This window comes from Octodon degus, unplaced genomic scaffold (assembly GCF_000260255.1).
Source record: "Octodon degus isolate 3935 unplaced genomic scaffold, OctDeg1.0 scaffold00233, whole genome shotgun sequence".
Classification (NCBI taxonomy): Eukaryota; Metazoa; Chordata; class Mammalia; order Rodentia; family Octodontidae; genus Octodon; species Octodon degus.
This window is the reverse complement of record NW_004524809.1, coordinates 1,701,935-1,724,618: the sequence shown is the minus strand read 5'-3', so window position 1 is coordinate 1,724,618 and position 22,684 is coordinate 1,701,935. Positions and strand designations below refer to the sequence as shown.

Sequence of the window (22,684 nt, the reverse complement as noted above, 5' to 3'; positions counted from 1 at the left end):
GTCACCCTCGCCAGCTCCCCTCCTCTGCACACCTCTGGGCAGTCACTGTAGCTGGGGAAAGCTTTGATTGGCCCCACTCCAAGCACCTCTGTGTGGGGACATCAAGGAATGGTGAGCCAACAGAAATGGATGAGTGCCGTGTAGAGAAAGTCAGCCACTGTCCACTGTATGATGGGGTCCAGTCCTGCCCAGGAGCTGGCCTTCTCTTCCTGATGCTTCTGTCACCCTGGCCCACCCACTCCCGGGGATAGCGGAGAAGATGCTCCATTGCAGAGGCATTAACAACAGGGTGGCCAACCCAAGGCCCAGCACCCTCTTTAGTCCCTGCAAGGCTGCTTAGAGTCCTTTTCCTATGGGCCACTCTGGAGTTTGCTTCTCCTTGTGCTCCTGTGTCCTTAGTGAGTAGAAAGTGGAATTTTCTCTGATAGGAAATGGGGAGACTAAGGCAGGGCCAGAGGAATTAAAACTACATCTGTTTTTGTCCTGAATCTTCAAGGCTGTCCTCAAGGGGTTTTTGCTGTAAACTTTCCTTGGTGACTTCAGGAGGGAGTTCAGAGAGCACCCTGAGAGGTAACAGGAAAGCTGCTGTGACCTGCAGGGCCTGTCCTGCTGCCACAGCAGCATTTGGTCTTGGGGACTTGGTGACTCCGAAAATAGCTACCATGTGCATGGGAAGCAGAGGGATCTGTAACGGAAGCTGATCAGGATTCGCTGGGCCCTGTGGCCTCTCCTGGGTGCTTGGCACAGCTGTGGTCTTCATCCCAGGGAAGGAGCCCCAGCTTGGGCTGAGCCTCCCCGGAGTGACTCTCCTCCCTTTACCCAGCATGTGAGTCTTCCCAGCAATCCCAGCAGAAGTTCCTTTCCTGCTGTACAGATGATGACCCTGAACTTCAGAGAGGTTAAGTGACTTTACCCAAGTCACACAGCTCAGCTGGGGACCTGAATATCCAGATTCAGGTTGTCTAGTGAGCTGTTTATTATTTAGAGCCTCCAAGAAACCCTGGAATTCATTGAGGACTTTTTAGTGAATGAAGCATTCCCCAAGAATAGTGGATCTTTAAAAATAGTTCTGTTGCTAGGTGTGGTGATGCATCCCTCTAATCTCAGCCCTCAGGAGGCTGAAGCAGGAGGATTGCTGAGAGTGCAAGGCCAGCCTGGCCTACATGATAAGTTCAAGGCTAGTCTGAACTACATTAAAAAAAAAAAAAAAAACATGTCTCAAGCAACAACAAAAACAAAGTATGGGAATCCTGAGAAGGTAGGAAGTTTGGTGATCAGTTTGTGCTGCTGTTTTGGAGTCTGGGGGACCTGGGAGAATAAACCCTCCCCCCACACACTCACTGCCTCTCTTCTGCCCACGGACCTGTGCCCTCTAGGTGTGGGTGGATGCTGGAACGCAGATTTTCTTCTCTTACGCCATCTGCCTGGGCTGCCTGACTGCCCTGGGCAGCTACAACAACTACAACAACAACTGCTACAGGTGAGTGCCCTGGCCAGCCACCTCCTGCCCGTTCTACTGCACTGCTGCGTCCCAAGCACTGAGCACCCTGCAGGCCCAGGAGGACACAGGCGTGCTGGCTGGCTTCTCCCTTCCTGGAATCAGAGGTGGGACTTGAGCTGGGAAAACAAGGGCCAGCATCAGCTGCAGATGCCAGGTGCATAGGCCCGGGAGGGGTGGGGGGGACCAGCCTCAGCCCCTCGCCCGGGTCACTGGCATCCTGGAGAGGGGAGCGCCACACCAGGGCCATAAAGCTGGTAAGTGGCTCAGCCCCTGCCACCCCTCCTCTAGCACCAAGTCTTGTCCTTCTGCCTCATGCCCTTCCCCCGCCCTTCTGCAGGGTTCTCTTCCATCCTGCCAGGGATAGCCATGTCCTTCCCAGATGTTGGCCAAGGAGGCTTGTCGTGAGACCCCATGTCTGGGGCAGTTGTTTCCTCCTGGCCATGTTCATGATAAATACCAGCCTCTGCAGCTCCCTGCGGGCAGGGATTCTCCCTCCCTGTCTTCTCATCAGCAGGAGACAGCAGACCCCCTAAGTGACATGGCAGCATCACAAGGCCATGAATGTTCTGCATCTACACTGCTCTGCGTGCAGGCCTTCCCGAGCAGAGCAGGGGACATACAGCCTCCTCCCACAGGCTCAGCTTCCTGCTGACTTCAAAGTGCTTGTTACATAAGCCAGCTGGGGGGAGAGGTGGCAGAGAGTGGGGTAACCCAGCCACAGGCTATGTGGGCTTGGGACCTGCTGGGCTCTGACAGGCAGCAAGGGACTTCAGGTTCCTCTGCCTCTCTGTCCCTCCATCTGTCCCTATGGCATATAGGGACTTCCTCAAGTCACTTGAGAGGCCACTGTGGGAGAATGGGGGTTTGTGATGAGACACATTCATCTTTCACCTGTGTGGTGGCCTCCACGATTGTCCACACGTCAGGCTTTGAGAGCCTTTGTTTCTAGAGGTGGTTTGCATTCAGCTCCCAGACAGGGCAGCAGGGACAGCTGGAGCATGTTACCCCATCTCTAGACCTTGGGTCTAGTGTGTCCTCACATGGGGCAACACATAGCAGGTCATTAAAGTGCAGGACAGGAGGATGGCAAAACAGTGCCCACAGAGGAAGCTCTTCCTCCCTTAGGAGTAGAGGAGATTCAGGCTCACAGGTAACATCCCCAGGGCCACCAGTCCAGCCTATGTCCACAGTGCCAGAAATGACGTTAAAGGGACCATATTTGTCGTCTACTGCCCCAAGGATGCTGTGTAGCAAACAGCCCCAGGCCTCAGGTTCTGATGAACCGCATATTTGCCTTTATGGTTCCCCAGGTAGCTGATGGGCTGGGGACCAGGTGGGGTTGGTCCCGGGTCCAGCTAAGCCCCACTGTGTGCGCCCACATGGGGTCTAGGCTGACGAACAGCCACCCTTAGGGGAGGTTGTTCTCATGGAAAATCACAGCAATGGTGTCCCATCTGCTTAGTCTCCTTCTCCAGAGCAAGCTGAGCCCCAAGTCAGTGGGGCAGGAAATACGCTCCACTCAGGGAAGGAGGAGTAGGGAGACTCCTTGCTGAGAAATGATTCCATTTGCAGCAGGGCCGCAGGAGCCTGTAATCCAAACACCTCTTCCACAGTAGGGGAGACCCAGCCTGGAGGACAGATAGGGCAGGGGGATGGGAAAGCAAGGCCCTCAGCCCCCATCTGGTGCTCCCTCCACTGTGCCCCCACTGTTAGGGTCACCCACACCAGCATAACCTTTGGTTGCATTACAAAACATGGTATGGGGAAAAGAGGCTGAGACAGCTGTCTGTGTTTGCTCAGCCCTGGGCACCGGTGGAAGAGGGGCCAGGTGAGGAGAACAGAGAGGTAGATATGGTGCTGGGGTCTGTAGATGCTGCTGGTGGCAGCATGGCGAGGATGGTGTCCTCATAGACTCAGTCCAGCTGCCAGAGCTCCAGGCACGACATGGCCATTCCCTGAGAGATGCAGCCCTGACCCACACCAAAGCTTTCCCTGCTGTTCTGCCAGCTCTGAGCCTCTGGGAATCTCATACTCTCTAGCTTTCTCCCCTTCCAGAGACCTAGAAGAGCATGGGTGACCCCATCCCCCATCCTTGCTAGATCTGCACCCCCATGTGCCAGCCACCTGATCCTATGACATTGTGTTTTGACCCATGACCACTTTATCTTCTAGAAGCCAGGAGAAGCTGTGTGACCCTCGACTGGGCACCCAGCCTCTCTGAAGAAAAGAGGCTGTCCTCCCTGGGAAGGCCATTTCGGCCTTTCGCTGTCTCACTGCCCTGACCGAGCCCTGTCTCTGTTCCCACAGGGACTGCATCATGCTCTGTTGCCTAAACAGCGGCACCAGCTTTGTGGCTGGCTTTGCCATCTTCTCAGTCTTGGGCTTCATGGCCTACGAGCAGGGTGTGCCCATTGCTGAGGTGGCTGAGTCTGGTGAGTGGGGTCTGCATGACCTGGGTGTGGGTCTCAGGTCCCGCTGTCTGTCCCCAGCTCAGGGCCCCAGGAGGGAGGCTGGGCCCCTTCCTGCTGAGACCACAGCACCACCCCGTGTCCCAGCCCTACCCTCTGCCAGCATACTCACCTGTGCTGAGGGGAACCCTTACTGGTCTCCTACCTCCACTTCCGTCCCCTTTAGCATGGCGTTGTCACAGAACAGCCCTGAGCATTGCCCACCCGTCCTTCCCCCTATGCTGCTCTACACGACGTGAGGTCTGTTCCCCCTTCCTCCCTCCACCCCAGGGCCTTTGCACATGCCACTCCTGCTGCTCTCTGCTCAGGGTTCCCGTGGGTGGGTTGATATGCTCCTACCACATCCACCACAGGCAGAGTACCCGTGTTCCCCTTGATTACATGGTGCCTGACTGTGGCCTGGGAAGAGGCCATGTGCATGCCTGAGAAAGTGGGAGAATAATTGGTGCTTGTGTGGCAGCAGGGGAGACTGCAGGCAGGTAAGTGAAGTCAGCATCCTGCTGCCCAGTGGCATGGGACGTTTGCCAAGAGCAGTCCCGGGTGCCCAGCTCCTCGGCTGTCATCTGCTCCTTCACCAGGCAGCACCTGTGCCAGCTGCACAGGAGGACACTGAGCTCTGTAGGCCCAGCCAGACGTCATGCATGTCAGAGTCTGCGAGGGCCCTGCCTGGAGTGGGGCCCAAACAGACCCACAGACACAGACAGTGACACGCAGGAACTGTTTCCTATGTTCTCTCTTGTGGGCCTCAACTATGCCCTCAGAAAGGGCACTGTTCACAGCACACAATGATGCACACCTGTAATCCTGGCACTCAGCACTTGGGAGCCTGAGACAGAAGGATTGTCTGGAGCTCAAGGCCAGCCTGGGCTAGGTAGTAAGGCCCTTTCTGAAAAGCAAAAAACAGTGACACTTACCACCCATTTCACAGATGAGGGAGCCAAGGCTGAGATAGCTGCCTTCTCTTCCCCAAGGCCACATAGGCTGTAAGTGACAGAGCTGGGACTTGAATTGGCCACCTGGCTCTGGCTGAGGCACCAGGCACTTCTCACTGTGCCTCCAGAGAGGCTATCTGAATGCCCTTGCCCCCTTTCTGTGATTATTTCCAAGGAAGAGGTGAATCCACAGAGGAGACTTGTTAAAGAGAGATGGAACCCACCAAGACTAAATCTTGTTGGGCTTTTGTTTTCTTGTTTCAAACTGAAAATGTATTCATCAGCAGAAAAGTACAGAGCTGCTGACCAAGGAGAAGGTCTAATGTGGACCCCATGCAACTGTTTGGCCCGGTCCTGCCAGGGCTTCTGTGCATGGGGAGCTGGGTGTATGTGGCAGAGCCACGCATCCCCAGAAGAGCAGGAACAGCTTCCTGCACCTGTCAGGCCAGATCCGCTGTGAGTGTCAGCAGCAGTGTGACCTGCAGAGGACAGACACATGAGGCAGATCTTCTTTATCGTCTCGTCAGGCCTGAGGTTCACAGTTTCCATGCCCTGTACCCCGTGAAATGCTCATGGCATCGCTGGAGGCTGAACACCAGGGCCTCTGCTTCACATCCAGGCTCCATTCATGCAGCAGCCTGGGGTTTTCCAGAGCTCATCACAGATGAGGACCCCATAGCTCAGAGAGGTGAGGTGATTCACCCAAAGTCACACAGCCTGTGAGTGACACAGGCTTCATCTGGCCCCTTTTTCCTTGCCTACCTGTGTCACTTCCCATGCCGAACAGGAGATCCTGGTCTGTGGCCCTGGTTGGTAGAGCAGGACAAAACTTGTCATTTGGAAATAACACCAGGTTTAACTGTAAGTGTGGCTGCCTCACCTTCCCAGGGGAACCTGGATCACTTTCTGAGAAAGGGGGTTTGGAACATACCATAGTGAAATATCCATTGGCATGCTTCATGGCCTGACCTGGCAGCTCTGAGACTGAGCCCAGAGGAGAAGACACAGCATCCTGCTCCCAGCCTGGGGCCCAGAGTCTGCTGAGCTCCTTGAAGGTCCCCAAGTCCATCTCTCAGATGCTTTCTAGTCCTGTCCTGGGGGAGAATTTACTCATCTTGAGGCTGGGTGTCTCAGTTACTTTTCTCTCTTTGCTGGGACCAAGTACCCAGCGCCTAAAAATAAGGAAGGCGAGGTTTAGCTCACAGTTAGTGGAGGTTTCAGTCCATACACAGCTGACTGTAAGACAGAGAAACACATGGAAGAGGGCAGCTGTTTATGGCAGCAAAAAACAACAAAGAGCAAAGGTAGGAGCAGCAGCTGCAACAGCTAGCAAATCTCTCTCTCCCTCCCTTAAATTGCATGCAGATTATCTGCCCCAGGGCAGGTATAGCACTCACACCCATAATCCCAGCATTGTATCATGAATTAACCACAAGCTGTAGAAGCTGACCCAATGACTGCATGAGGCTTTGGGAGGACACCTAGAAACAAACCATAACACTGGGTCTTGTCTAATCTGATCATCTCCACCTCCTAACTGGATATTTGACCCATTTGCATTTTTAAATGATTGACATGACTCAGTCCTGAAGTCTGTTTCAAGGCAGGGTCAGAATGATAACGAGGTGGATGGTGTCAGCTGTGTAGTGGCAAAGTGATACGTTATTAACTCTAAGTAGGCTTTGGTAAATTACAGATGTATATTGTTGGCCCAACTCCCTAAAAAATAAAGAGGTAGAGCTAAAAAGCCAATATATGAAATTAAGTTAAATATGAAAAATATTACTTAGCCCAAAAGAAGGCAGTGAAAGTACGACAGAGTAAATCAAAGCAAAATAAACAAAACAATGAGGTCAGAAAGGAAACAAATACCAGATAGTAGACTTAAGCTCAGTTAAACCATTGATTGTATTAAATATAAATGTAGCATATACACCAATTAAAAGACAGATTATCAGACTGAATTAAAAATCAAGACCCAACTATGAAATGTCTAAAAGATTTAAATTAAAGGTACAAATATATGAAAAATGGAGAGAGGGAGGGAGGGAGGGAGGAAGGGAAACAATAAGCATAAAAATTGGTTTGGCTATGTTAGCACAAGGCAGAGTACACATCAAGTCAAAGAGTACTGCTAGAGCTAAAGAGGATAATTCAAAGGCCAGGCATGGTGACATGCATCTGTGATCCTAGCACTGGAGAGACTGAGACAGGAGGATTGCTATGAGTTCAAGGCCAGGCTGGGCTACATAGCAAGATCCTGTATTGGAAGAAACAAACACAAACGCCTCTGAAGAACAATTTATTGGGGAAGATCTAACAGTTCTAAATGTCTTTGCAGTAGATAGAAGGGTCTTAAATTTAGCTAAAACTGATGGAACTCAAGGGGAAAATAGACAGATCCACAATCATGGTTGGCAGCTTTAACTCCTGTATCACTTATAGTAGAGCAACTACACAAAATATCAGTAAAGACACAGAGACCTAAACAATGCTGTCAACCACATGACTTGACATTACATAAAACTGTGCAGAGTACATTTTCCCCCAAAATAGATGTGGAACATTCACCAAGGTGGACAAATAGTGGGCTGTAAAATAAGTCTGTGCATATACACAATTTAAATCATGCAGAGTCTGTCCTGAGTGAAATTAGAAACCCATAACCAAAATATCTAGGAAGCCCCCAAATATGTAATAGTTAAGCAGCATATTTCTAAATATCATGTAGTTCAGCTCTTTCCCATCTTGCAAGATGGTGGGTGAAAAAAACTGAGAATCCAGACACTAAAGAGAAGAAACCCGAAGCCAAGAAGGCTTCTGCCAGTGATACTGGTAAAAAGAGTAAGGTGAAGGCCAAAAGAAGTCCAACAAGGGGCAGCCCAACCACAGCCAAAATCCTGTCCTGGTTAGAGGAATTGGTAGATACTCCCAATCTACTATGTATTCCAGAAAGGCTTTATACGAGAGAAAGTACACAGCTGCTAAATCAAAGGTTGAGAAGAAAAAGGAGAAATTTCTTGCTATAATCACAAAACCAGTCAGTGGGGACAAGAATGGAGGTACTCAGGTGGTTAAGCTTCAAAAAATGCCTAGATACTACCCTACTGAAGATATGCCCTGAAAGCTCTTGAGCCACAGCAAGAAACCCTTCAGTCAGCATGTGAGGAAACTTTGAGCTAGGATCACTCTGGCATCATCTTGATCATCCTCACTGGGTGTCACAGAGGCAAGAGAGTGGTCTTCCTGAAGCAGTTGGCCAGTGGCTTGCTACTTGTGACTGGGCCTCTTAGCCTTAATCATATTCCTCTATGAAGAACACACCAGAAATTTGTCATTGCCACCTCTACAAAAACTGACGTCAGCAAAGTGAAAATCACCAAACACCTCACTGATGCTCGCTTCAAGAAGCAGCAGCTGTGGAAACCCAGACACGAGCAGGGCGAGATCTTCGACACCTAGAAAGAGAGATACCAGATTTCAGAGCAGTGCAAGGTGGATCAGAAAGCAATGGACTCACAGATTTTAGCAAGAATCAAAGCTGTTCGTCAGCTCCGGGGCTACCTGCGATCCGTTTTTGCTCTGACAAATGAAATTTATCCTCATAAATTAGTTCTAAATTTCTTACTAAGAACCTAATTAAATAGCTGATACATTTTAAAAATATATCCTGTAGTTCAAAGAAGAAAATATTTCAAGTTGAATGGTAATGTAAGCACAGCATGTCAAAATTTGTGGACAATGACACAAACTAGGGAGGGTTTTTTTGTTTGTTTGATTTTTGTTGTTGTTGTTGTTGTTGTTTTGTTTTTGTGGAATCAGGGATTGAACTGAGGCCCTTGTGCTAGCCAGGGAAGCGCTTATTCTACTGAGCCATCTCGCTGGACCCTAGGGAGTTTATAGAATCCCCAAAATCATAAAAATAAACTTTGAGAAAAGTCCAGTCCATGCAGTTACTGCGCAAAGTCACACACAAGGCCCTGGCCTTCTTGCCAGGTCAGGAAGCTGCGCTCTGCCACTCCACAGACGGCCCACTGGAACCTCTGAGTGGGCTGGCAGTCTGTGTTTTGGGGATTGCCATGCCCAGCCCTAGAGCCACACATGAGGCCACCCAGAGAGTGGTCCTTGTACCACACCCACCCTCAGCTGAAGTCTCGGGCTTCCAGATCCTCACTTGTCTCCCTTTGCCCCAGGCATGCTCATGTGCAATGTGGGCCTTTGCAAGGCACCATCCCAGGAGTGCTGCGAGATCCATCTGAGTAGTTGTTAGGTACTTCCTGGCACCTGGCACTGAGGGCACCTCTGTGGATAGACCCCACCCAGACACCAAGACACTCTTTCTCCTTCCTGTAGGGCCTGGCCTGGCCTTCATTGCCTACCCCAAAGCTGTCACAATGATGCCTCTGTCCCCACTGTGGGCAGCCCTGTTCTTCATGATGCTCATCTTCCTGGGCTTGGACAGCCAGGTAAGGGGACGACAGGGTTATAGGGAGTGGGCACTGCTGGCAGGGAGAGCCAGGCTCAGGTGAGCTCGCCCAGCCTTCTTCTGGTAGCCTCTCACCCACTGGGCAGCTCCTCATTCCCATCCATCTGCTGGGGTCCCTTTGAGTTCTTCCATTTTTCCTCACTAGGAATTCCCAGTTTCCTGATTAAAATAGTTCTGTTATTTTTGTTTTTTCAATGCTTCCATTCAGCCAACCAGTTCCTACCCTGGCAAAGTAGGAGGACATCCTAGAGTCAGTTGTGGCTATAGTACCCAAGGGCCACATCACATGTCCCCATCACAACCCTATCATTGAGGCCACCTCTTCTCCCTGCTTCTGTTGCTGTGCTGGGATGCCCTCAGCCCCACCCACCTGCATCTGCCTTTGCCATGTGGCACCCAGAGGAGGGGGTCCCTAGTGCAGGTGTGTGAGGTGGAGCATTGGCCTATGTGTCCCCACCCTTGTCTCCACCACTCACCCTCCTGGCCTGCCCCCCCCCCAGAGCCTCCCAGAGCCCTGCATCCCAGGACTATCATGCATCCAGAGCCTCAGACCCTTGCCCTCTGCTGATGCCACAAAGAGCCCCCTCCAGCCCTGCCATGATCTGGCATCCAGGAGCTCTTGCTGAGCAGGCTCACAGGTAAGAGGCCCCACTTTAACAAGTGGCAGCCTGGGCCTCCTGGTACTAGGTGAGGCCCAGCCCCTCCATGACCTTGAGGGACTCGCTGAGCACACAAGTCTTAAGGCTATGTGCCTGTCAACCACTGATCCAATTCCTCCCCCTCTGCCTGGCCCCAAGAGCTGCTAAGCCAAGCCAGGAGGTGCCGGGTGGTTCTGCTGATAATCTCAGTCCCATTGTTGCAGGCAGAGGCCTTGGGGATCAGGGATGACAGCTGGTGCATGACATGATGGGCCTGGTGGAGGAGGAGGAAGAAGAGAAGGAGGAGGGAGGAGGGAGGAGGCAGCGGCAGCTGCAGCCTGGCCTGGCTCTCTTGCTGTGTGCCCAGCCTGAGTGCTCAGCTCATCATCACCATAGTCACATGGGCTGGGGCCCTTTGTGCTGCCCATCGTGCAGAAGTGCAGGCTCCCAGAGGCTGAGCAACTGCACCATGGTATCCCATGCCTGCCCATGAGCAGCTCCCAGGTCCCACTCTCTGCTATGGGGACCCAGAGAAAGAGGAGCATGACCAGTCTTGCCTTGTGCTGGAGGCCTGGAAGTCTGGGCTTTGCAGTCCCATGGGTTTGGTCCCATGCCAGGGATCTTGAAGCCATGTGATTCCAGGGGAGTCACTCCACTTCTGTGTACCCCATGGGCTTCGTCCATGCAAGAAGGGTGCAAGTCTTTTTTTCTGACAGGATAAAAGTAAACCATCAAGGATTTAAGGTTCAGAAGCTGCTCTGGGGAAGGGGAGTCCAGCAATAGTGGCCAGCAAAAAAGTCCTTGACTCCGGCCCTGCAGACCCTCATGCCAGTGGGCACAGGGGGAGGGGACAGCCAGGTGGAGTCACTAAATCAGTAAGTAGTGACAGCGCCTGGCTCTGTCACAAGCCCTGGCTCTGCTGTTAGCAATACAGTGGACCCCCAAAATTCATGGGGGTGATATTCTGAGAGCACTTGCAAGTTGTGAAAAATGTCAAATTAAAATATGGCGAGAAAAATGCCTAAAAATACTATGTCTCTTGAAGTTATATAACTTAATTTAATAAAATAGTATATTAATTAAGTCTTAGAAGATGCAAGGCATTTTGGTGGCATCTTAGGGATCTTAGAGCTTTAAGAAAAACAAAACTGAAAGCATTTGAGATCGCAACCTGTGGTTCAGCCACCTGTTATGGTGGGACTGCTGGTGCACAGGAAGCAGCCAATCAGCAGCAAGAACAGAATGACCAAACCTGCCCCCCCAAAAAAAAAAGTTGCAGAGGATACAGTATTTGCAGTTTCTACAATAAGATTCTAAGGAAAGATCCACAAATGACTGCGACCCCAAATTCTGAACCATGACGTCGAGCGGGTATGCTGTAGTATAAATAGGAACAGTCATTATGCAGGTGGGGCCCTGCCCCAGAAACTAGAAATGGGTGAACTCGAAGAGGCCCCTGCTCCTGTGGCCCTTCTTCCTTGCAAGTTGGCAGATGTAGGCAAGCCAGGACCCCTGGGTAAGAAGGAGAGGCAGTGCAAGGAGAAGCAGTTGCAAGATCCACCCTTGGTGCCATGAGAACCTAGAGAAGGGGCCACTTGCCATGTTGGGACATTTGGGCTGCATATTGACGGGTAGGTAGGAGGTGGACTGAAACTGTGTGCCAGGCCCTGTGTCCCATAGGTAGGAGGTGGACTGAAACTGTGTGCCAGCCCTGTGTTCCACTCTGGGATCCAGATGCTCAGCAGTTCAAACTCAGCCGTCAGTGTCTGCACCATTTGGTCAGAGCTCAGGGCCCACCCCACAGAAACAGAGCTGGGAGTCACTTCACTGCTAACTGCCCTCACCTAGCAGCGGCACCTGCTCACTAGGAGCAGGGACAGAGGCTCACACAGTCTGAGAGTCTGCTGTCAGCAGAGCACTGAGGTGGGTATGGGCACACAGGCTCCTGCTTTGCCTCCTGGGTCTCATTCCTGTCCCTACCCACTCTGGGGGCCAGCAGGAGTCTCATACCACAGCGCAGGTCTAGGCTTTGCAGCTGTGTCCTAAGCAGCCGAGCTCTACCTATTTATGGGCTCACTGGTGTCAGTCTTCACTTCTGGGCCCCCATGTGAGGACAAGGTGGGCTGCAGCCACTCTGCTGGGAAAGAAGCTGGGCCCTGGGCAGCATCTTCCTGGGTTTCATAGTGTGGTACCTCCTGCAGTTTGTGTGTGTGGAAAGCTTGGTGACGGCTGTGGTGGACATGTATCCAAAGATCTTCCGGAGGGGCTACCGGCGAGAGCTGCTCATCCTGGCGCTGTCCGTGGTCTCCTACTTCCTGGGCCTCGTGATGCTGACGGAGGTGAGGACATAGGGTGGACACAGGCGCAGGGGTGCCAGGTGGACTGTGACTCCAGCTCTGGCACTGGCTGGCCACTATGAGTCCTCACCAAGCCTGGGCACTAGTGGGATAGACACACAAGATGACCCTAGCTAGACACATACAAGGCCACCTCAGTCATCCTAGCCAGCAACTCCCAGGCAAAGGGAACAGCATCCTTTACCAGCTGTTAGACTGCTTACCAGTCCCAGGTAAGTTCAAAGCAGGCTTCTCTGGGGCCAGGCACTCCTGTGAAGTCACCTCTGCCCCCTGTTCATCACCCTGTGGGGCCTGTAGTTTGTGAGGGACCCCGTGACCCTCAATTGAGACTCCCCAACCGTATTCCCCACTCTTCAGCTGTCCTGATACTTGTTTGGGTGTCTTGAGGAGGTAAGACTGCTCTCTTTCTCCCACATGCACAAAGATAATTAAGAAAATGCTGCTTCCAGGAGACAGGCAGAGATTTTGTGAGAGCCATGGGGGTTGGGGGAGGTTTGCTGTGAATCTGTCAGAGCAGCCACTGAAACCAGGCCGGCCTGGGAAGCACTGGACTGGGGGCTCCTTGCTGAACCTACTGTCCTTTCCCTGCACTGCCTCCACTAGGAAGCCGCCCTGTCTGCCTTCCTCTTTTGGGCCCAGCCTCTGGCCCTGTGTCCCTAGCCCAGTCACCCTCCTTGTTCCTCTGTCCCAGTGGTCTGTGGTCCCTGTTCACTTGCCTCCCCTCAGGCCTGAGGCTACCAGAGCCAGAGCAAGGCTTGGCCTGGGTGCTCAGTGAGGCTGCTGCTGCTGCTACCCAGGTTCCTGGTCATTGTCCCTTCTATAATGGGTGTTAGAAGAGAGAGCAGCCTCCCCTCCTCCCTCCCACAGACCCGCAGGGAGCAGGGCCTCATTAAGCTCTGCTTAATCATGCAAAATTGACTCTTTTGTTGCATGCAAATTGGGGGCTGACCTGATGCCTTAAAGAGGCTGACAGGGACAGGCTGGGGTCATGAAGAGCAGACTGAAGGTGGCAACCTGCCCGGAGCATGGCCTGCAGTGGCCTCTTTGTCTAAGGCCTAGATCAGACTTGGTGACCCAGGGCCTTCAGGGCACGAATATGAGCCGCCAAAACAGAGATCCATCATCCTCAGTGGTGGGAACATCTGGCTGTGACATCAGCAGAGCACAAATTGCCAAATGGATGTGGTGGCCTCAAACCCTTTTAGCCATTAGGGATTTCCTTCCTCATTCAAAGCTCAGCTGCAGGGAAAGCATAGGCCATCAACTCCTGGCCTCTTGCAGGCAGGGTGCTGGGTTCCACGACCAGACCATCTATCAGGCTCTGTTCTTGGCTCCTCAGTAGCCAGCAGAAGGCTGGCAGCAGGCACTCTGCTCTGTGCCTCAGTTTCCCCTATAGCATAGTACCTGCCTTAGGATCACATTGGAAAGGACCAAGAAATAAATCAAGATGCAGGAAGTGGTTGAGACAGCCAGGTCAGTGACAGACCGGATGCATCCTGAGGCCTCACTGTTCAGACAGTTTCATTGTGTGGCTGCTGACATAGGGCCATGACATTCTGGGGCTGCAGTCTCCGGAGACCTCTGTTCTGTGTGGGATGCTACCGTGCCACTGGACTATGCTCAGTGCTGCCTGTGACCCCCCCCCCCACTCTGCATTTAGTGGAAGGAAGCAAGTTGGAGGGGTCTCCAGTGTCAGCTCAGAGCCAGCCCTGCTGCTGGGCCCAGGGTGCTCAGGCTGCCCAGATACCTGCCGACTGACAACCACTGCGGTGTCTGTCTCATTCTGCCCTTACTGTTTTATAAAACACTCTGAAGTCACCAAGTATGAAAAGAGAGAAAACTTTCCCATGGAAACCTGGATTTCTGTGTCTTCCAAAAAACCTGCAGTGATGGCCCCCATACTGTGGCCCAGAGTGCTGTGGCCAGGTGGCCACCTGTGCTGTCCCATGGGCCCCAGTCCCCAGTCCCCACCACTCCTGGTGTCACTCCCAGGCCACATTTGTCATTCGTAGCATGCTGGCACTGGCACAGTGTTCTATGTGGTTGAAGAGAGGAACGAGAGTGCAGAGGTCTCAGGTCCAAGAACAGAAAGTGCTGGGTGCAAGCACAGGAGTGGCTGTGGTAGGGGGATCCTGTAGGGCACACAGGGTCCAGCTCCTTTGCCCTCTCTTCCCCTGTACCTGTGTGCTGAGGCAGTGACCCTGGCTGAGTAACAAAGATTCCAGACAGATGCAACCTGTCCCCTCATTGCAGCGCCTCCCACCTCCTGAATCTCCAGCTGGTTAATCTCACACCCACCAGGACCTCCATGGAGCTTGGTGACCATGGAGTCCCTTGATATCCATGGGGGATGGGCCCCAGAACCTAAATCCATAGAGGCAAATCATGGTGGAGCCCACATAGGCCTGCTGGGCACAGTGTCTCTTGGTGGCTTTCCATACTTACTCCAAGTTCAGGGCACACAATTGTTCAGTGTCTGGGGACTATGACAAGGATAACATTTGGACAAGTTCAGTACAGAGGGTGAAGGGGGACAAATCCAGGGATCAGAGGCCATAGGTATGTAGCCATTCACCTACCTCAGAGCCCTCCCAGCCTTTCCTTCAACCTCCAAGTCCAGCTGTGCAGCTGCTATGTGCCAGGGCTTGGCCCAAACCAGCTGGTCAGGGTCTCTGCCCACACAGGGCCGACACTCCACACAACTCAGGGACCTACTGCATGCCAGATGCCACAGAGGACCTGTGTGGGGCCTTCTTGGCTGAAAAGCCTGACTACCACTGACTTTTAGTGTGTTCTCTGGCGCTGAGGGAACTTAGAAGGCTGTGACAGGTCATGCCATCACCTTCCTAAAGTCCCCAGGGGATGGGGATGCCCAGGCATAGAGGCTATAGGGTTCAGAGGAGGTCCAGGCAGACCTCTGGCCAGTGCCAGCCTCAGAGTGCAGCAGGTGCAGTCAGCCAGCCAGCCAGCCAGCCAGCAAGCTGTCAATGTGTCTGTCCTCTGTCCGCAGGGAGGCATGTACATATTCCAGCTCTTTGACTCTTATGCTGCCAGCGGGATGTGCCTGCTCTTCGTGGCCATCTTTGAATGTGTGTGCATCGGCTGGGTATATGGTGAGTAGAGGTCCTTCAACCTGGGGGACCTTCTTGCCTTCTCACCCCCACAGCAGGGAGCAGGCCTAGGACCCAGGCACTGTGACTTCAGTCTAAGCCTATACCCTGTGCCTTAATTTCCCCTCTGTGAGAAAGCTTGTGGAGCATGTTTCTAGGTGGAACACTGTGTAGACAAAGGAGCCCTAAGTCTAGTTCTTTTGTTCCTCAAACTGGGCCACACAGAGGGTGGAGGTGGTAGAGTGGCTGTTCTGCTCATTCTGGCCTCATGAAGTCAGGCCGCCACCTGAGCAGGTCAACCAGCCACTCTCTTGGCCTCACCTCGCCAGGGGAACCCCTTCCACCTTCTTCCATGACCCCTGTGCTCTAAGCCACCTCAAGAGAGCCAGCTGGACCCATCATGAAACACAGGCCTCCCAAGGAGGACAAGAATCCTAACAGAGCTCAGCCTCTGCAGGTTCCAGCCCGGGCCTCAGCTCAGGGCAGAAGCTTGTGGCAAGAGCATAGCCTGTGAAGCCATGACATCTCAAGCCATGGCAGAGAAAGGGTCCCCAAATCCTTTCTGGGGGCACAGCCCCAATGACCTAAGGATGTCCCATCAGGTGCCACCTCCTAAAGCACCATCTCTGAAGAGTGCTGCTTCAGGGACCAGGCCTTTGCATGAGATCCTTGGAGGCATTCATCACACAAGCCATAGCCCTGTGTCACCTCATGGTAGCACTAAGTGGTAAATAAGGGCACTGAGTCTCATGCCCATTTGTTCTCCTCTGCAAGGAAGCAACCGGTTCTATGACAACATTGAAGACATGATTGGCTACCGGCCACCGTCACTCATTAAGTGGTGCTGGAAGGTGGTGACCCCTGGGATCTGTGCGGTAAGGACCAGCAGGTGCCACTCCTAGTGCCCCACATGCCACCTGCTTGCTCACCATTTTTCCCCTCCATGTCCCCACCCAGCCTCACTGGCACCAAGAAGGCTCATGTCCCTAGGTCCTAGCCTTGTGACACCTAGTATAGCCGAGGTCACAGGGGCAGCTTCCAAGCCTTGCAGGGCCTTCACCAGACCCCAGCTCTGCCACCAACTTTCTGGGTGTCCTGAGCAAGTGTCCCCCTGCCTTGGACCTGAATTATGCCTCACTGGCATGAAGGCCATGTAGACACTAAGGTTTTGCTTTGCTGTTAATTATGGTGGTGACAAAGCTGATGTAATGTCAGGCTCACACTCTTCCCCAAAAGCAGACCACAAGGGTCTTGTTAAGAGACAGGGCACAATAAATACATGTAACCTTGTCACCCGTTGCCTGCTTCCTGGCCCTGGAAGTGTCTCAGAGCATCTCATAGTTTGCAGAGGTTGGAATATCAGCTTTGAACCAGCCTTTGAGGAAGTGAAAGGGATAAAACAAGAGTCCCTAGTTGGGCAAAGTAGTGGGAGGTCTCAGGACCCCAGGAGATGAGGACCAAGTTACATCCCCATCTGATACTCTCAATGGTTCTGGCCCACATTGCTATGGACAGGCAGGTGGTGGTGGCTGCAGAGACTTCTCATCTCTCTGTAGGGTATCTTCATCTTCTTCCTTATCAAGTACAAGCCGCTCAAATACAACAACGTCTACACATACCCTGCCTGGGGCTATGGCATCGGCTGGCTCATGGCGCTGTCCTCCATGCTCTGCATCCCACTCTGGGTCTGCATCCAGCTATGGCGGATGGAGGGCACACTATCTGAGGTGAGGGAGGCTGAGTATTGGAGGGAATACTACCCAAGGTGATGGAGGGGAAAACAGAAAGCATGCTTCCCAGGGTGGGAGGAGACAGGCAGGAATGCAGAATATTCATGGGTCCAGGCACCTCACTAGTCTGTTTCTTCCCCTGAACAATGGGCATGGTGCAGATATGCCAACCTGTATCTCAAGGAAGCTATTGGACAGCTCCTGTCTGGTAGGCATCCATCATGAAAATTGTGCTGGATGTGTCTCTGTAAGGCCTTAGAGTTGTGCCATTGAGTTTACTATCACTGGACACAATGCCCAACACCTGCAAACTTAAAGGAGTGATTTATTTTTGTTCACAGTCTCCTGTAGTTCTTAGCTGGCTACCTCCAAGGCAGAAAGGTATGGTGCAAGGCTCTGGCAGAGGGAAGCTACTCATCTCATGGCAGTCAGAAAGCAGAGAGAGAAGGGAGGAGCTGGGGAGAAGAACATGCCCTTCAGGCCACACCTTCAGTGACCAACTCCAACAAGGCCCAACCTCCTAATAGCTCACTGAGTCATGAACCCATCAATGAATGAATGAATTCACTGATGAATATAGCACTTCACAATCCAATTACCATTCAAACACTTGAGACTTTGGGGGAACATTTTAAATCTAAACCATCACATTTTTCCCCTGACCCCAGAAAGATTCATGTCTATCTCATTGTGCAAAATACATTTGGCCCATCTCTAAGAATTGCCAAAACCTTAATTCCAGCATTGCTGAAAAGTCCAAGTTCAAAGTCTCCTCTGAGACTCAAGCCAAGCTCATACATTCCTATGAAAAATTGAAAAGAAAGTTAAATACTTCCAACATACAATTTAAAAAAAGGGAAATGATTTCCATCTCAAAAGAGAGGAATAGGGGAATAGAAAGAAATTGAACCAAAAGACTGAAACCCAGAAGGGCAAATATTAAATCCTATAGCTCTGTGTCCCAGTGTCTGGGGCAGGTTGTGGTGAGACACAAGCCCCAAAGAGCTTGAGTGACACTTCTTGCAGTTTTCTTCAGCAGACAGTCTGCATTCCTTGCATCTTCAGCTTCTTGGGATAACCACTGCACATGTAACTTCACTCTCACAATTTTCACACACTGCCCTCTCAGGGGCACATTGCTTGGCCTCCTAGGACTTCCTCTAGTGTCTGGATGGAAGTCACCATGACCCCATAAATCTTACATTCTGTATTCCTATAAAAGAAGAACCACATAAAAGATCTGCTGCCAGCTTGAGCAGTAACCAGGCCTCCTTGCATTGCTGACATGGAGGGCTGCTAGTGCCTGTATGGCTGAGAACTGTGAACTTAATCCAAAGGAACAAGCTACCCAGGCAGCCCTTCTCAAGCAGGGAGTCTAGAGGTTCTTTTCTCAAATGAAATCTTTATAATTCTGTACTCTTGAGCTTGTGAATGGTGGGTTTTTGTTGATTCCTGAGATGCCACCAAGCTATTTTTTCTATCATTCTGATGCAAAGTATTTGACTTCATTCTAATACTGACCTTTTTAACAACATGCTTTTCAAAAGCCCTACTTTGTAGGCACTTCCTTTCTGATGAAACTACAGAATTTATACATCTGATTTTTGTTCCTGGTTCTCACTGTAGATCTGGTTAAAAGCAATTAGCAGTACCTGGGCCACTGCTTGAATGTTGGGCTGCCTTGAAATTTTCTCTGCCAAATTAGTCTACTACTTTTAACTTTAGTCTACCACAAAGTCCTCAAACATAAATATAATGTAGACACATTTTCTCCCAGAGTGTAACACATGGCCTGTAGCCCAACTATCAACATAGTCATTGCTCTCAATCAAAACCTCCTGAGCCGAATCTGTATTATCTGCACTCCCGTCAGGATCTGTTTTTCTGAACTCTGACCAAAATTTCACGTCAGTCTCTGCTTACTCTGATTGCATAGCATTCTAAGACTTCTCTAGCTGACATCTCCAAATCTTTTCAAACTCTTGCTCTGAATCACATCATTAAGTACAGACATATAAATGACCCCACTCCTGGTACTAATTTCTGTGTTAGTCATTTTCCCATCATTGGAACACAATACCCAACACTCACAACTTAAAGGAGAAGGTTATTTGTCTCACAGCTTCTAGTGGATTCATTAGTTGGCTGGCTCCAAGGCAGAAATGCATGGTAGAAGGGCATGGTAGAGGAAAGCTGTTCATCCAAAGCCAAGAGGGAAGGGAGGAACTGGGGAAAGGAATATACCCTTTTAGGTCACATCCCAGTGACCTCACAGCAACCAGACCCCATGCCTAACAGCACATTTGGCGACTAAATTCATCAATGAATCCAATGGTAAGTATAACATCCTTATGATCCAATTATTTCCCAAAAGTTCCAACTTTGACCACAAGAGCCTTTGGAGGACATTGTTTATATTCACTATAACACTTGGCTGGCACAACTAGCCAGTGGCTGAGAAGCAATTTAAACCCCATCTTCTTAACTCCTGCCAAAGGGCAGGGACCAGGTAGTGGGGTCTGATTCTGGTTCTTAGATTCCAGTCACCTGCTTGAGGCAACCCAGAAGGCCATGCACTTCTACGTACCTTCATCTCCTTTCTACTCACTAACATCAGGAACAGGGACCTCTGCTGTGCCCATTCTCCAGAGAAGGGAACTGAGGCCCATGGAAGCCAGTGCATCATCCTCAACAGAGCACTGTGGCAGAACCAGGGCCTGGGCCTCAGGCTGATGGATCCACAGCATTGAGGCACCCACCTGTGTGCTGGCAAGGCCAAGGCTGACCCCTAGGCCATGTCAGCCCCCTGAGACAGATCTTCTCTCCAACATCTAGAAATTCCGGAAGTTGACAGTACCCAGTGCAGATCTGAAAATGCGGGGCAAGCTTGGGGCAGGCCCACGGACGGTGACAGTTAATGACTGTGATGCCAAGCTCAAGGGTGACGGCAGCATCGCGGCCATCACAGAGAAGGAGACACACTTCTGAGTCTGGCTGTCTGCCTACCACCTCATTTCTCCTCCTTCCCTGCCCATGTGTAAATGACCCTGAGCTTCTCCTAATGGTAGGGGCTTTGCTTCTGTACACAGGATATATTAACATGTTAATCTCCATGGGCCACTGTACACTCAGCTGACAGCCCCTGTCCCCGCCTTGCTCAGTGACCATGGAAGTATCGGCCACCACGAGATAATACTGTACAGTGACTAGCACCTCTCACATCCCACCGTGGTTTTAATCAGTGTGTCCTAGGGATCAGTGTGCCATATTGTAAAACTTTTATACTGGGGCTGTGGGCAGGTGGGATGGGGAGTGACAAACACTGTTCTCTGTCAGTCACTTCACCCACCATTCCTGTCCCACATTTGGCCCTGACTCTGGGCAGCCGTCCCCTCCAATCCCCAGGTTCTCTCTTAAACCTGCCCTCTTTTAGGGGTGGGGTTTTCAGGCTGAAGGTTACATGGCAGAGCAGAGAAAATCCCAGCAGATGGGGACTCCTGGGTCACAGGCCCTCTGCCTCAATCCCACTAAGTGACCTTGGCCACTCCCTTCCTCTCCCTAGGCTTCAATTTCCCTATCTCCCAAATTGGGAAATTCTCTGCTTGCCTCCCTTTCCTGAAGCACTGCTGTTGACCTTGATTCCTGAAGTCACACAGGCCATTGTTCCTTCACCTGCCCCTGTTCTCACCCTGGAAATCTGATTTATCCTTCAATGACTTGGTGATATGTGTACTAACCCTGGCTTTACCCTTGTCCTGGCCCAGTAGCAGGGGCTCCTCCTGTCCACCTCCTGGTCTGATCTTCCCTCTGCGCATCTATTCTAGGCAAAAATGATGGAAAGAGCTTGGTGGCTTCTGGCTCAGGAGGCATAGACCTTACTGCAGCCTCCCAGAGTGAGTGCTGCTGGGAGGCTACAGGCCCCTTCTCTGTCCTGAGCCACCTCTTCTGCCTGCTGCTCCCTGCCTACCCCCACCCCATCTTGTTTGTCCTGGTGGACACTGTGTGGAGGCTGCTTCCCTCCCCTCTCCTCTTCTTTGCACCAGTGGCCAGAAGCCTCAGCTCCTGTCTCTCCAGATGACTGGGGAGCCCCTGGCTCTTGAGATAAGGGGCACAGGTCTCAGGCCAGATGAAGGTGGGGCTGGCCTCAGGCAAGAGTGGTTTCCTTTCCTGGTTAACTGGACTTTATATTGCGCCTCCAAGCCTCTGTGTTTCCTTCCAAGATACGGCGGTGAGGAAGGCACAGTCTTTTTTCCCCCTTCCCGTACAGGCCCCAATTCCATTTGATGGAAATGTGAGCTTTTTCCAAAGGATACCCATTGTTGCATTAACCCCAAGGTTTTCAAATGTCCCTCTTCTCTACTACACCCAGCCACCTCCTAAAGCTTGAGTTTGCTCACAAGGAGGCCCTGTGCCCCAGGGCAGATGGGGCCCCTTATTCTGGGCCCCCTCTTGCACCCAGCTGCTCACATACAGGCCAGTGCCTCCTGAACCATCCCACCTGACCTGGGAGCAACACTCTGCACCTGTTGGTCCTCAGCCACCCTCCCCCCAGAACGCTACAAGGAGGGAGATCTGCTGCTACAGTCCCACCACGAGCTCCTGTATGTACAGGTGGATGGACAGACGGACCGTCCCCAGAGGTCTGCCACTGGGACGCATGCACCAGACACGTGGCTCCTAACACTTGACACTCTTAATCCTACTCATGGGCAGGGCGGAGGGGGCTGGGTTTTTCTGTGTTTTGTAATTTCCTACTAGGATCCGGGTAACTATGGGTGGGGAGGGTGATGTGGGGCAGGGGCCATATCATTGTGATCACTTTTTTGATATTTGTTAGGAACAATACATCCTTTCTGAGATATTTACGGTATTATTAAAAAATGAAACTGGTTGTCTTGTTTTGCATCACGAACATTCTTATTGGAGACCCTTGGGGCACACAATGTTCTGTTTACTTGTTTTTAAAAAACAAAAGAAGTAGACAAATGCAACACATGGCTGCTCAGTAGTGCTGCATTTTCCTTTAGTTTCTTTATTGCCCATAAAACCATTCTGGCTACACATTGAGATTAGGAGCAAAGGGAAGCAGCGTGTTCCAGAAGGCCCGTCTGCCTTCCTCCCAGGTTCACTGCCCATACCGCATGTGCCAGCTGCTTTTCAGAAGTACTCTCTTCCATCCTCACCACAGTCATACAGTGGGCATTTTCATGTAAGTTATTCATGGCTTTGCCCACTCCACAGGTAGGGGACATGAAGGCACAGAAAAGCCAAGCAATTTGCCAACAATCACACAGCTCAGCAGCAGCAGCAGCAGAGAATGCAGGTCTGCCTGGCCCTGTCTCCTGATCCAATACCTTAACCCTTCCCATGCCCAGGGCTCGAAGAAAGTAGTAGCACCTCCCGCTAGCAAAAAATAGCTGCCACCAAGTTCACACTCCTGTGCACATAGCAGACCTGGTGTC

At 51.6% G+C, this 22,684-nt stretch overlaps 1 protein-coding gene across 2 annotated transcripts in view; it reads left to right on the top strand.

Moving 5' to 3' along the window:
• The window catches only part of Slc6a11 (solute carrier family 6 member 11), a 110,136-nt gene extending 88,081 nt beyond the window's left edge, over positions 1-22,055 (top strand). For both annotated transcript variants that reach the window (XM_004645611.2, XM_023705938.1), the window contains 8 exons: positions 1,377-1,480; positions 3,809-3,933; positions 9,255-9,367; positions 12,227-12,364; positions 15,393-15,495; positions 16,267-16,367; positions 17,049-17,219; positions 20,058-22,055. In XM_004645611.2, the coding sequence (XP_004645668.1) occupies positions 1,377-1,480; positions 3,809-3,933; positions 9,255-9,367; positions 12,227-12,364; positions 15,393-15,495; positions 16,267-16,367; positions 17,049-17,219; positions 20,058-20,210 (1,008 nt within the window). In that variant the 3' untranslated portion in view covers positions 20,211-22,055. The remainder of the gene's footprint in view (positions 1-1,376; positions 1,481-3,808; positions 3,934-9,254; positions 9,368-12,226; positions 12,365-15,392; positions 15,496-16,266; positions 16,368-17,048; positions 17,220-20,057) is intronic.
• Positions 22,056-22,684: the final 629 nt, after the last annotated feature.